General features: G+C 37.2%; 1 protein-coding gene across 1 annotated transcript in view; it reads left to right on the top strand.

Moving 5' to 3' along the window:
• Window positions 1-15407, top strand: part of kcnn4 (potassium intermediate/small conductance calcium-activated channel, subfamily N, member 4) — a gene marked incomplete in the record, with an annotated part of 36957 nt that overhangs the window by 11480 nt on the left and 10070 nt on the right. Inside the window, 3 exon segments of the mRNA XM_014016618.1 lie at window positions 2249-2344; window positions 6706-7145; window positions 11790-11925. Coding sequence (XP_013872072.1) covers window positions 2249-2344; window positions 6706-7145; window positions 11790-11925 — 672 coding nt within the window.

Here is a 15407-nt window from a genome sequence, read left to right as displayed (position 1 = left end):
GTAGAAAACACATTTTGTACCAACATTTGTAATGTACTCAAAACTTTATTTGATACACACACAATGAACTTTAATGTAATGTAATAAAGAAAAACCCTTTCAGAAGGAAAGGAAAGAAAAAATAAAGAAGGAAAGGAAAGAAAAAATAAAAAGTCATAAAAAGTCATGTTAAATAAAAAAATATATATTACTTCAAGGTGAATATAAAAACAAGGATAAACCACTTCAACTAAAAGTTGATCTCAATAAAAAAAACAGCCTTCACTGTCCATACAACATAATAATAGAGGGAAGATCAGTCCAGTTAAGATTCTTAAAATAACATTTCCCCAAAATTAGAACTTGTAGTGTCAAAATACATAATTTCTAAAGACAACTTGAAGGTTATAGTATACAAGAGATCAGGAGGCAATGACAAAAAAAAAAACAGCAAGAATGCTTGGCAGCATACTGTGAGAAAGCACAAACAGGAGTACTAGAATTCAACGTAACTGCAGGGATCAGGAAGATCTGATAGTGGACTAAAGAGAGCCCAGAGAATATTTATATATACATGGAGGAGTGAATAATGAGTCACAACAGGTGTGCTGATTACTAATGGAAAACAGGTGGAAAATGAAGTATAKAAACATGGGAAAGTGAGGGATATGGCAAAGAATTATAACAACATAATTCAACAAAATATTCAGAAATGCCTAGATACACAAACTTGTTCAAGAAAAGTAAACTAAACTGAGAGTAAGTCAATACAAACCAAAAAACTAAGACAAGGACAAGAAAGAATAAAGTCTATGAACAAGTAACCAATAAAGGCATGATAAAACAGTTTCTAAAAAATATTTATTTATTTATTTTTCTACAAGTAAATTTGTTTTACAGTAATAAAATTAAGAGGAAGTGAAACACTAAAGTTTAAACAAAGTTGTGCAAGTTAGCCCTCAGATTATGCGAGGATCAATCTCAGCTACTACTACACCAAATTTTAGCTCAATATTTTTAGAACCGGCTAACTTATAGTCATTTTTTGTGTTATTTACCAATATTTAACCAGTCAAATCCCATTGAGATTGCAGGTCTCTTTTGCAAGGTCAGCCTGGTTCTTAAGTAGCCAATCCATTGCCTTCATACACAATTCCGCTTGATTCTAATCTCCCTGCACCATCTGAGTCTTCTACCATTTACATGGATTTTCCAGTAGAATTTCAACCGGGCCAATCAGTGAGCAGAAGGAGGAGTTGACATTACTTTTTTGTGCTGTTTTAGTCTGCCTGTAGTGTAGAAAAGGCAGCAGGAGAAGTGACTGAAGTCATTCAGTTTGTCAAGGCTTCCAAATGAAACTAAATTTGTCTCGCAAAGCCTACAGAACTCATTTACAGCCATCTCCTTCAGCTCGGTACTTCTCTTTTTCCAGTAGGGGATGGATGTTTACAGCGTACGCAGTTTCCGTTTAGCTTCTTGGCATATAGCTTCCTTCACAGTTGAGTTGACGCACTACATACTGTACATCACAGCCAAATGCTAGTGATTGGGTAAGATCAGATCCAACTGTTTTAAACTTCAGCAGAGTCCACACCACCAGCAAGAAATCATTTCTCAATAGCTGAGGGTCCAGACGCTCTGTACAAAGCAAAGTGTAGAACAAGGGGCTGGTTTTTACCAGGCTAGGCTGGTTGAAGGCAATGGGGGGCATACATATTTTTGTGCTGCGGGGGAAACTGGAATACCCAGAGAACCCACTTTAGCACAAGAAGAACATACAAACTTTGCACAGAAAGACCCCAGGACTGAACCCAGGACCTTCCTGCTGTGAGGCGTCAATGCTAACTGTTAAGCTGTTGTGTTGCCTGTGTTTGCTAATTAGCTGTGGCAGCCATCTTGAATTGGATTGACTAACTCAGTCGTAGATGCACAGCCAATGATAATTTTATGCAGGTTTGATTAAAATTTGTCCATTGTTTCATAAAACACTTTGCCAACAGACCAAAAAAAAAACACACACCAATACACTCAAAGATAACTGAATGATTGCCCACCTTTCATGGCAGGGAGTGGATGATCTTCTCCAGAACAGAGTTTGACATTGCCACTTATTGAGCTTACAAAACTATCCGGAAGGCTGTCCAGAGAACCTGTGGGTAGAAATGAAACGCATTTCTGGTGTAAAAGAGTTTTCATTTTGTGTTTCATCTATCATCATCATCTAAATGATGCTTGTTTTCTTTTCATTTGTATTTTTTGTTGTTTTTAGGGCTCAAAAGTCTCCTTGATTATCAACTGTTCCACAAGCCTGTCCACCGTGTGTCTCCTGATCCTCATCGTAGCATTCCATTACAAGGACATCAGGGTGAGTTTGCTTGTTGTTGAATAAACTACTTTTTTGTTTGGCTTTTTTTGTACTAAATGAGCTCGGTTAGAGGCTTGCTTTTGTTTGAGATACTTCATGGCGATTGTTGTAAAAGGAGCTCTTGGTCCACTGGTGATAGCCTCAACCTTGTTTACCTGGCATCTACAGTATTTGCTGTTTGAGTAAAAAGACTCTGGAGGCAAACCTCAGCCCACACATACAAGCCCAATACTCCAGCTGTGATGTTGTTCCAGTCCACATGGCTCCTTGCCGTAGTGTGTGAGGTCAATAGACACAAAGGGATTTGGCTGACGTTAGGCAGGGTAAACATTGTTTTTATTTACCCTCAAACACTCACAGCGAGTGGTTAACATCAGCACGGACAACAAGTGTTTCAAACTGCTTCAGGACTGAGTCTCTAACAAATCTGTCCGGCTGCTGGGTTTGTGGTCCCACTGACTGGTTTCATCTCCTGAATCTGATAAAAGAGGAGTCTCCTCCAAGTGTGTGGAGGAGATAAGGAGGGGCGGGTTTAAGGTGGAGTCACTAAGCCACTAACCAACCATGATGCCTCCCTTAGTTTAATTATTAGGTTTTAAGTTGATATGGAAAAATTAGTCAAAAATGTGATAATAAATCTATTGCATATAGAAATAAATAAAAACAAAACATCGGTGAAACCAGTGAGAGTGAGTCTGTTTAAGAGAAAAAGCTAAATAGCATAAAAAAGTCAAGTTAAAGGTAGTGTAACCATTTAAGCAGAGAAAGAAATCAAGAGATTAGAAATCACAATTTAAAAAGTAAATATTTCGAACACACAAAAAATGAGGAAAAACCCCTAAAACAAACTTCAAATGAAACCAAGAAATCAATCCTAACATGCCAGTTATGCTGTCTTTATTCTGTCATAGCATTGTGGAGGGTCTAAATTGAATTTGAGCAAAACAAAAAGTGAGACAATTGTTTGCAAACGTAACTCTTTGAGTCGAAAGCACATCTTTAACGTTAGCTCTAATTTCTAAGCTTTGAAGCCTGTTTTCTGACTTTATTTTCGTAAATTACGGTAGCGCGTCATTGTTTTTTATGGTTTTATAAAAACGTGCAAGCGTGTGTCTTCAGAAGAAAAAAGTCATTGCTCAGCAAACTGGCTTTAATTCGACGATGCCTCCTCATTTTTCCACTAACAAGATTCTTGTGCTACTTTGTAAAACAGCAGCTAAAGTCAAAAACTGAAAAAAATGCATAACCTTAACAATACATTGCCTGTCAACAAAAGTTACAATAGCTCAAGTACTCTGGAAAAAAAAGTTTGATCATAGATTCAAATGAGTTAATTCAGAGGGGAAACTACAAAGGTAAAAATATAAATTGCAGGCCATAATCACATTGAAATTATCCAACAAGCACAGAGAGTGAAACTCGTATCAGGTACTTCCTGCTGGCCTTTGCCAAGCATTTTGAAACAATGACTAAGGGTGGATTTATATTCCATCACATGTAAATATCTGTTCTTTCTGACATGGCTGTGAGATGTTCTTTATCACCAGGAGAAACTATCGAGAGGCCTCATGGTGAGTCCTTCCACTGCAGCAGCACATCACAAACAGAAACAACACAGGGGTAGCATAGTTGGCAAGGTGGATGTTCATTTTCAGCTGATGAAGGAGGAGTTGAAAGAAGGAAAAGTTCCTATTTGAGAATTTGTCACGGTGAAACAGCCAACATTTCTGTGCAGGAATGTATCTCTATATTGCCAAAAGTATTTGCTCACTGCCTTATGAGCTTAAGTGACATCCCGTTCCTAATCTAAAGGGTTCAAGATGACGTCGGTTGACCTTTTGCAGCTAGAACAGCTTCAACTCTTCTGAGAAGGCCGTCCACAAGGTTTAGGAGTTCATGGGGATTTTTGACCGTACTTCCAGAAGCACATTTGTGAGTTCACATACTGATGTTGGACAGAAGGCCTGGCTCTCAGTCTCCACTCTAATTCATCCCAAAGGTGTTYTATCAGGTTGAGGTCAGGACTCTGTGCAGCCAGTCCAGTTCATCCACTCCAGACTCTGCCATCCATGTCTTTATAGACCTTGCTTTGTGCACTGGTGCACAGTCATTTGGAATGGGTGAGCAATAACTTTTGGCAATATAGTGTATCTCTATACTGCTTGTCTGAGGCGCAGTCCCTTCTGGATAGCATGGTCACAGAGAGCTCCTGTAYCTCTGTGGCCAAATATTGACCATCCACTTCCACAAGTTTTTATCAGATTTGACTATCTTTGTAAATTTTGCTGGAACAGCTCTAAAGATAACTGTATTTTCTAACAGCCTCAGCCAGCTGCTCTACAACGGTGCAGCGCACTGCAGCCACTTTGCCCTTACATGTCRGGTCAAATAGATTGTCCATAAATTACACAGATTTTCCCCCATTTTGCAGGTATGAGGGTCAAGAAGCAGTTAAACATTGAAGGGGTTAATATGTATGTTTGCCTCAGACATCATGCAACCACGACGACATGAAGGAATTTTGTCAGGTCTGATGAAGTATAAATCCATCGTAAAGGCGTTGGCAGAAAAACAGTTTTTGTGTTTTGCAAACAGTGCTGCTTCARTTTTTGCTGTGATAGTGAGGAAGGTTTCGGTACATCCAAGAGGAAACACCAGGGTTAGCTCTAACTGAGGGGTGCACTAAAGATTTGTGTTGCCACAGCTCAACATCTTCAGTATGTGGGGTGAGGGGCTAAGACTTTTGAACCACGGTCTAGTAACAAGAAGSGCAGCAAGCTTCTGTCTGAGAAAACCATCAAAGATGGACTGAAATTCTACAGGAAGTTCAAACTCCAGACAGCATAAAACTGGTGAAAATTTATTTTCTCTGATGAATTATCCTTTTGATTGTTTGGGACATCTGCAGAATATTTGTCAAGAAAAGTTTTATGTCATGTCAGGAGCAAAGTCTCCTGGATTTATCCATATGCGGGGTTTTATTTGATTTGATTTATTTATTTAACAGGAAAAGATTATTAAAAATCAAGCCTGACTCAGCATAATTGCTGTTTTACAGCAGGTTCCTGTTCTGCAGCACATTAAACACTCAGAATTACAGCATCACAATCACATCATTATACACCATAGACACAAAGACAAACAAGCATACCAAATTTCAAAAAGGCAGCATTTGCAAAATCGGACGTCTAAATATGAGCACAACAAAAAGTGTCCAGCAGATGGCAGACAAGATTCTTCTTAAAGAGCTGTAGTTTTGAAATGGACTTTATAATCTGAGGAATGTCATTCCAYGCTTTAGTATAAACATAGAAGAAAGACCTCTGGCCGTAACAGTTTTTAAAAGTTGGTAATATCAGTTGTCCTTTTGTAACAGATCTAGTTGAATGACCACTTCCAGAGTTTGATTTGGGCAACAATGCACAGAGAGTTCCATAATTGGCACCTTGGGAGATCTGAAAATATAAATTAATACCACTATACAAAACATAATTCTGAAAAGTCAAGGCATCAGACAATGAAAGAACTGTACAGTGATGWSYMMMMMSRRRRWKTTTTTTATGAATTTTGTAGGCCCTGTTGTAGAGCCTAACTWTGGGTTCTAAGATTTCATTTGTTGTAAGAGACCAAACAGGTAAACAGTACGACATGGTTGAGAGTATAATGGCATGAAGATAGATATTTGAAACAGAAGATGTCAGATTGGATCTAAATTTTGAATAAACATAATTTCTGTTTCAACTTAGTGGTTAAGACTTGTACATGATCACGATAAGTCAAATGAGAATCCAAAGTAATTCCAAGATATTTGTAGGTAGTGACAATTTCAAGGGGTTTGTTTAAAAAAGTGAGTTGATTTGTTATATTGAAATGTCTCCTGGGAGAGGAAAAATAGATGAACACAGTTTTTTTTAACATTAATTGACAAAAGATTATCTTGAAGCCAACCATGAAATGTCTGAAGATCTGCTTGTAACTGACTATTAATAGATTCAATATTGAAATCAGACAAAAAAAGAACAGTATCATCAGCATACATTAAAATATTTGAATACTGAATACTTGCTTCTTATTTATCTGTTGGTTCATCTGACCGGAATAAACCGAATCTCAAACAACGTTTTCCTCAGTACTATTTAAAATCAGAAAGAAACTACAGTGTTTTTTGATGAATTAAAACAAAATTATCTTGATCCTAGCAAAGAATTGTAATTCCCATCAGTACTTTTTATCTAAATTTGGGGTGACTGGGGTGGCCCCCTCTAAGTTCGCCCCTGTTTTCACTGGTTTCATCTCTAAAAACGTCTTTATCRTTTTTCTTTCTCTCTCTCTCTCTTTTACTGTCTTCCTCTACATTTTAGTTGTTCATCATTGATCACAACCAGGTGGACTGGCGCATTGCTATGACAAGCCACAGGATTCTGGTGATCATTCTGGAGCTGTCAGTCTGCATCATACACCCAGTGGGGTCATACTGGGACGTAGGCCTTCATGTCAACTCGTCCTCCGCTGCTCCCGTCTGTGTTTCGAGTCATCACGACACCAAGGCCCTGTTGGACATGGACATGCTGTTGTCAGTGCTGATGTTCCTCCGCCTGTACTTGGTCCACAGAGCCGTTTTGCTGCACAGCAAAGTGCTGCTGAGCGCCTCCTACAGGAGCATCGGCTCGCTTAACAACATCAACTTCACCTTTCGCTTCGTTCTGAAGGTGCTGATGAACAAACACCCGGCACGCACGCTCCTGGTCTTCATCCTCCTCTTCTGGCTTACTGTGTCCTGGATGCTGACGCTGTGTGAGAGGTATAAACTGATCGGACCAATATGATTTTTATTTTCTTATGAAATATTGTGAAATTTTGCAGAGTTGTTTAATAACAGTTTTATGCGAACAGAATAAAAACTACACAAGAGAATAAAAAGCTTACGCAAAGCTAACAAACAGTTAGGTTAGCTTTATACTAAAACCTGCCTAAACACTCACAGAAAATAGTTCCAGGCTGAAGTACAAAAAGTTTCATATGTTATACATGAATGCTGTTAATGTTGTTCATGATTTGCCACAGAGGGAGATGTCACATGAAAGATGTGGGAACTGTTTTACACTTGATGGCCTTTCTCACACAACCTGGCTTAGAACCTGAGGCCTGGTATTGACCACTGAGCTGCCACCACCCCCTGTAATGTTGCATTATGTAATAACATGATTACATTTTGTGGCGATTGTTACAAAATGTGATTGTTGCTCTTTTTAGAAATGATAATGTTATAATGTGGTGCATTATGTAATAAACAATCATAAAGCAGTGTTCATTCTAATTAATACACGTGTAGTAATGATCATGTTGCAGATACTACACATATAAATCTTTGAAACTTTGGTCAATAAATGCCAAACTTTCCATCATTTAGTTACCAGTTTTACTGTCCTGATCCCTGTTATAGAAATTGTTCAACTTTACATACTATTTCCAGTCAGCTTTATTAAAGCGTAAATTGTAGGTGAGGCTGCAGCTCACGCTTTGAGAGACGTACCTGCACWCTAAAACGTACTACAGGTTTTGTGAGCCACCTGCTGACGGATCAGTTCGTTAGTCCTCTGAGTTTGAGCAGATTGTGTCCACAGACAGACAGTAAGCTGTGGCTTTCTGCATGAATCATGTTAATCTGCGTCGCTTCACGTTCTGTTCATCTTCATGAAACAAAYTAAAAATGACTTTCACTGATCCCACACACGTCCTAGTCTTTGTTTTGCTGCATTTTTGTTTCTTTGACACAGTTTCTTACATTCTGCATAAATCAAATCAATTTTTCTGCCCTTTTAATTTTTTTTTTTAAACGCCGTAGCAGTGGAGCGTTGTGCCTTTCTCTTTCCTCTCTTACTCCTTCTGCAAAGGAATAAGGAGGCATTAATGGTTGCAAATTGCAGCCACTAAATTAATGTTTGTTGATTTATTTATTTATTTATTTATTTATTTTTCAGACTGTGTGTGTGTTCATGCGTCACATTGTGCACGTTCGGCCTCGGGTGAGACAGATGCGCTGTTTTTCTGCGCCATGCTCACAGCGCTCCTGTGGCATTGTGTYGGTTAATACAAAGGAATCTGGCTGTGAATAGGTGACTAAATAATAAAAAGTTTGGCATTTATTGACCAAAGTTTCAAAGATTTAAATGTGCTGTTTTTGCAACATGATCATTACTACAAGTGTATTGATTAGGATGAACAAAAACACTGGCTTGTGATCGTTKATTACATTATTACATTATCATTTCAAAATTTTGTAACAATCACCGCAAAATGTAGTAATATTATTACATAATGCAGTTGTGAGTACTTCAAAATGCATTGAAGACTTTTATTACATTTTGCATCAGTTATTACATAATGTGGTTTTAGTGCGCTTTTATTACATTTTGAAGCCTAATTTTATTACATTATCACATACTATCACATATTATTACATAAAGTGACAAGCTCTTTTTAATGGCTCTATGAAACAAATGGATGAAGATCCGGATCCTTTCAAAGAGCCATTTATCCCATCTCTATACAATAACTCTTTGAGTAGTTCTTTTTATTGTTTGCTGTGGGTTTTATGTTAAATCACATGTTACGTAGTAGCTCAACATTACCAGATTTATTAGGATTTAAACTTTCATGTTTTTGGTTTCCTATTAAAATCAACAATTCACAAAATCACTTATTAATTGCGTAAATGTGTAACATTCCCGAGGCCAAGTAAATTAAAGTGTTTTCTCAAGCCTCAACAGGATTTTACTTCATGCTGAATTCCAGTTGCTCTAACTGTGTTTCAGTGTTAGCATTATGCTACCATTTAATTGAAATGTTTATTTGAGGTCTTTCCCCGAAGCAATCCTCCCAAGAGATCAATAAATTTCTATCGGATCTAATCTAATTTGCACATTTAAAGTTTAAAGGTTTTGCCCAACATAGTTTTATGCAATTTAATTTTTCACAATTAATGAAAGAGCACAAGATGTACAAGTAAAACCACAACATAACTGTTTCACACTTTGTTCTTCTTAATATTTTATTACCAAACACAACAGTCTGCAGCAATCCCTTAAAGCTTATCRATCTGCATAACTTATTCATTTGGTTCCTCTGAGTGAACACCAAACCTTCTTGTTTCACATGTTTACATGAATCTGTTTCCTGGCTAACCCTTTCAGATCTGATAACAGAGTCTGATTTGTCAACCGCACCTTTTATTAGACACGTAAGACTTAAAGTGATGTCGACATAAACGCAGTCATGACTTCCTCTGAGCTGTAGGAAGAAATGTTGACAAAAAAAAGTTTCTGTAGCGTTAGAACATTTTTAATGTAGCTCTGCATTCAAATAGTTTATTTTTTAATCTCTGCACAACTCAAACAGAATCCATGCATCTGTACCAACTTCTTTCTTTCAGAGTCATGGGTGTTACTGCACATGTCCAACTGTCAAATAGTTATTCAGTCCAAGTTTCCTTTGGATACAATGTCATACTTTCAAAATACTCTTTCTAGGTTTTAATTGTGTGGCTCTGAGGATTTTGCAAGACAGGGGAAACCACATCAAGATTAATGAGATGCTTGCAATAATGAAAAAGACACAATGATTTGCAATCAAACCAATAATTYATTGCTCTGTCTTAATAAAGCTGATAGAAGTTACTTATTGTAACTTACATGAATGTCTTTGAACACCTTCTGCAAAACAATACGTTTGGGCTGCACAGTGGATTAGTGGTTAGCAATCTGACATCACAGCAAGAGGGCTCTGGTTTCATTTCCTGGTTTGGACCTGGGGCCTTTCTGTGCAGAGTTTGCATGTTTTTTTTTTCTTTTTTTTTTTAGAATTCCTTTATTTAAAACAGAGACAATGTGCAAATAAAACATTAACAGATGCTTTGCACCAGATTTAGCTTACGCTGATTTCCATCTGTAGTCCCTGAACAACAAAATACAATCTAAAATCAAGGCGTAGAACAATAATCCATAAAATTTGTAGACACAATTACTGCATAAAGTCATAAAGACAATAGCAATCAATTCTAATTACAATCTCTATACACAATCATAAAATACMTCAGCAAAAACAGCTCTACATGCTAAACGTCTGTTCATTAATCACTAATACAAGGATTACAATTAAGACATTTCAGTGCAGACATTGCTGGTTTTCAAAGAGCACTTTCTTAATGTTATAAGTAAAATCCTTCAGGTCAGTAGAAAGTTTAAGATTTACTGGAAGCTTATTCCATTCTGTGATGTGTTTAAATGAAAAGGCTGTCTGTGCAAATACTGAGCTACATTTAGGTTTTCTACAATCCTTACTATTCACTGACCTGCTGTTCCTAGTTGTAAGTTCAGAGCGGAGTTGGACAAAATGTTTTAGTGGTGGAGGAGCAGTGTTATTTACAATTTTAAAAATGAGCCGCACATTGGAATACACAATTAAATTATTGAAGTTTAACATTTTATGTTTTTGTAGTACATGACAATGATGGTATTTCAAAGGCTTTTTATCTAACACTTTTACTGCTTGGTTATATAAAGACCTTAGAGGTTTTGTTGTTGATTCATTTGCTTGTGACCAACAAGAAATGCAGTAATTAATGTGAGAAATTATCATTSCCTCCAGGAAGGTTTTTGCCGCTCCATGAGTTAGTGTATTTTGAATATGCCYAAAAACTGACAAATTATATTTTAAAATATTAAAAAGTTTTTTAATATGACTTTTAAAAGTAAAAATTGAGTCCAAAACAAGTCCTAGATATTTAAATTCCTCTACTACTTTGATTTGTTTTTGATCARTATAGATAGGTGGAGCAGAGTTAAGTGGTTTTTTTCTTTAGTGAAGTACAATGCRTTTGTTTTATTCACATTTAATGTGAGCGAGGCTGAAGTTAACCAGTCTGTGAACCACATGCACACAGTCTGTGTCTCCTCGTGTTTGTGGGAGTTCTCATTAAGGCCTCCTTTTTGAAAGAGATCTGTGACCTCAATGTGACAACAATGAATAGYGTTTACTGAATTTATTTAAGTATTACTAAACATAGTGGTCAGTGCTGCAGTCCTGTAAWCCTGAGGTTGCAGGTTTGAGCCCAGGTTGCGTCATAAAGGGCATAAAACAGTTGCCAAGTATTTTATGTGAGTTGGCTTGCTGTGGTAACCTCTGCAGAGCAAAGAAGACAAAAAATAAAATAGGAATCATATAAGTGTTCCAGATAAGGGAATTCAATTCTTAAATTTTTAATTTACGGCTCAAAAACTGCTGTGGAACCCATTCTTCAACCCTGTTCCTCGTGATCCACTATCCTGCATGTTTTCTTGTCCCCACTAAAACACGCAGGACAGTGGGTCACGACGAGCAGGGTGTAAGACCTGTACAGTTTGCAACAGGTTTTCCTGACCCTCCACGTGTTCTCGCCCCCCTGCAGGCGAAGCCAAGCACTGACGGGCCACATGGACACGGCCCTGTGGCTCACAGCCATCACCTTCCTCACGGTGGGCTATGGGGACGTGGCACCCAACACTAGCTGTGGCAGAGCCGTGTGTCTCTTCACCGGTGTCATGGTAGGAAGTTTTGCTTTACTGTAATACGACAGATACAGATGTGTCACACGAAGCTGTGTGTTCCTGAAGAGGCTTCTGCTGAATAAATTATTACCCAAGCWGTCGCAGTTTTGAAACAAGTGAAAGTAATGCTTGGTGTGATAAGCTGGAGGAGCGGAGAAGCCTTATCTTTGTTTCACTTCTCCATTTATTAAGAACAAAACTGCCTCCCCAAACACCCTGATAACAGAGAAACACAGTGTTCTTTCAGTGCTGGGTTCTCTCTGAACAGRCCCAACATTTCCTTACCTCCACTTTTACTTTTTCTTTTTCTTTTATCCTCTCCTCTGCCCCTGTATAGCTTCAGCTCTACTGACCTCTAACTCCAGAGGGGATTTTGAGGTCAGTCCTTAATGTAGTAGTTCAGATCTATGGAAACGTTATGAGCAAMAAATATCTTAYCTGTTTTAGATAGAATTTTTAACGATTTCCGTTTGTAGAATTAGTGTCATTTGAATCACAGATGAGCTAATGGCTGGTCTGAGCCACTACTTTTGCCACTATTTGTCAAAACTTTGCATCACTGTTTATTTTGCATTACCTGGTTATCTGAAAGCACGAGTAGCAGCAACCCAGAAGTGGGTGAAGTACCCCAAAAGTTGTACTCGAGTAATGGTAGCACTACTTCGACAAAATTAGCAATCCAGGAAATTTCGTAAAAATGCTACTTGAGTTCTGAGTAACTAATAATAACATTTGATTTAATGTTTCAAAATTCTGTCATCAGATTGAAAAATATAGGAAGTTATGTGCAAATYCTGGCATTTTTAAAGACTAAAGTTAAGAAAATTAATACAAATAAATAATAAATTTCAGAAGTATTTACAGTGACTATRGCTTTACCATATATTCAGTTGACTTCCAAATGTCCTAGCAGGCTTAGCAGAWAAAAACTAGTATTAGAACAATAAAGCTTGTGTACAAACAAGAGGTCTCACTTCACCATAAACTGTGTCTCATCTAGTTAAAAAAAATTGTTCTTCATTCAGTGAAGTTACTTAATGATGCGTAGAGTATTCAGAAATTTGATTCAAGTAAGAGTAGCAATACTTCGCAATAATATTACTCAAGTAAATATATGTAAAGTGTTGTAAAATCACTCCTAAATGTATTTATTTTCCCAAAAAGTTACTTCAGTTAATTTAACTACCGGTAATTAATACCCACCTATGGCAGAAACTAGCTTTAGCACTTAGGCACARCATGATATTCGTTTATATGTTATTTATTTCCAATAATACTGTAATGAATTACCATAAACTTTGAATTCATTGTACTATAATTAAATGTTTTGATCAAACTTTTAAGCCAATTTTTCTGAAGACCTCTGTCCAAACAGTCACTCTCTACGCGTTAGTCTGCTTCATTACATGGTCAATTTTGGAAATAATTATCAGCATATTAAAATATGACACACCTTTACGAGGATTGCTCAGATTCAAAGGTCAGGTGTCAGCAAAACGGATAGACGGGGGAAAAGAGGGAACGTTAACAGACATTTTCAGAGCCTGAACCACATGCTGACAGTCCAGCAAATAACCAGTCAGTGAAACAAGCTTTGTAATTAATRTTTTCTGCTAATTTAGAGCATTAATCAAAACTACACACAATGACAACTGAAAAGAATCCATTCCACGTTCAGTCTTTTTAGGATGAAAAAATAAGCAGAGATTTGTGATTTCTAATATATTTGYATATCTGAAAGGTGCTCTCCAGGTACTGTAATAAAGAAATTGTGCTTCACTCAGTAACTTTAACCTTCCTGTCCTAACAACACAAATGTTTAGTTTGTTCCTGCCATCTAAGGGCACCTGTACGACTGAACCACATGCAAAGTCTGAGATGACACTTGGACAAAGCTCCTAAAGAATAAAGTGATTTGCACATACAGTATGCAAACATGACTGTTTCCATTTTAGAAACTGTTTTTGTTCTATTCAGATCAAATTTGAATGTGGTAAAAAACAAAAAAAAACATGTACAATAGATTGCCTTCAGGCCCAGGCCTCCCTTGAAAAAGAGACCTGCGATCTCAATGGGACTTGCCTGGTTAAATAATGGTAAATAAAATAAAATAATGAAGCTTTTATACAAGAACTAAATTCTATTTTTTAATTTAAATACCAGAAAGTAAAAAGTATATAAAATAGTTTCTACTGCTTGTTTTACTCTTATCTATCTCTTTTTTTCCTGTCTATTTCTCTTCTTGGTTGTCTCTTCTGGTTTGTTTCAGTCCTTTTGTGTTCCACATCAGCATCTATTAACTCTTTTCTGTTAGATTCTTATTTAATGATCAGATTAAATTAATTGATTAATTAATTAATAATTTTTATTTGCTTCATTTCATACAKATTTTACTGTAAAGCCATAAATTGGTAGGGTTTGTAGGTGTRTGGGAATAGGTTAAAATTTAAAAGAATGAGTATCTGTTACACTGATACTCAAGTTTCGCTGTTTTTTTAACAGTGAAACTCTTTGTTGCCACATTAAAATCAACATCAAGCAGATAAGGATCACTTCATCGATTCGGGGTGTGTGAACAAGTCAGATTCACACACACACACACACCTCTGTGACAGAGTGGAAAACACTCTTCTTGATCTTTTCCTCCACATTTCTCCATCTGCCGTGTTTTTATAAGTTCCCCCTTATAAGGGAAAACTTTCCACCGTATTTTTAGGAAGGTTTATTGCCCTTGGCACTGCTGCACCAGGGCGTGCCAACCTGTGCCCATAGTTTGGAAAGAAAAAAAAAGAGGGGGAAAAAAAAAAGGTTATTCCTACATCTATCAGGGAGGTTCTGGGAGCTGAGGCTGATGCTTACACCTGTGCTACCACTGAAACCCATCGTGTGGATGAATCTGAGCAAAGACTTGGTACCGCCTCAGTTTTGCAGATGATTGTTGGTTAAAGAATAAAAACATCTCCTTCTAAAGCTTTTTTACTCTTTGCCTTTTCTCTCCTTCCTCCCTTCTTTTCTGCTGCAAGCCAAAAAAGAGGAGAAACAGGTAAACTCTTTTCATTAACCAAAGTGGACATGAAGTCATCACTGTGTTGTGTTCATGTGTCTTCTAATACATCTGTTTGTGTTATTATCTGGACAAGACTTTGAAAGATCTACAGTTATTTTTTTCTGTCCTGCTGTCAAAAGTTGCATTTTCTGTTGAACTATTAAACATAGCCTGGTGTATTAATAGAAGTAATTTAACCATAAAGGCCCGTTGACTTTTCTGCACACATCCTTTCCAMTGAGTGTAACAAGGAACTGAGATTTAAATGGGTCTGATCTAAAGTTGATTAGTTTTGGGTTCGTTTCCTGGATGAATTGTAAGTTTTCATTAGAATCTGCGGAAATAGTCTGCAGACGCCATGCTAACTGTGTGTGTGTGTGTGTGTGTGTGTGTGTGTGTGTGTGTGTGTGTGTGTGTGTGTGTGTGTGTGTGT

This window comes from Austrofundulus limnaeus, unplaced genomic scaffold (assembly GCF_001266775.1).
Source record: "Austrofundulus limnaeus strain Quisiro unplaced genomic scaffold, Austrofundulus_limnaeus-1.0 Scaffold148, whole genome shotgun sequence".
NCBI classification, from domain to species: Eukaryota; Metazoa; Chordata; class Actinopteri; order Cyprinodontiformes; family Rivulidae; genus Austrofundulus; species Austrofundulus limnaeus.
This window is presented reverse-complemented; position numbering and strand designations above follow the sequence as displayed.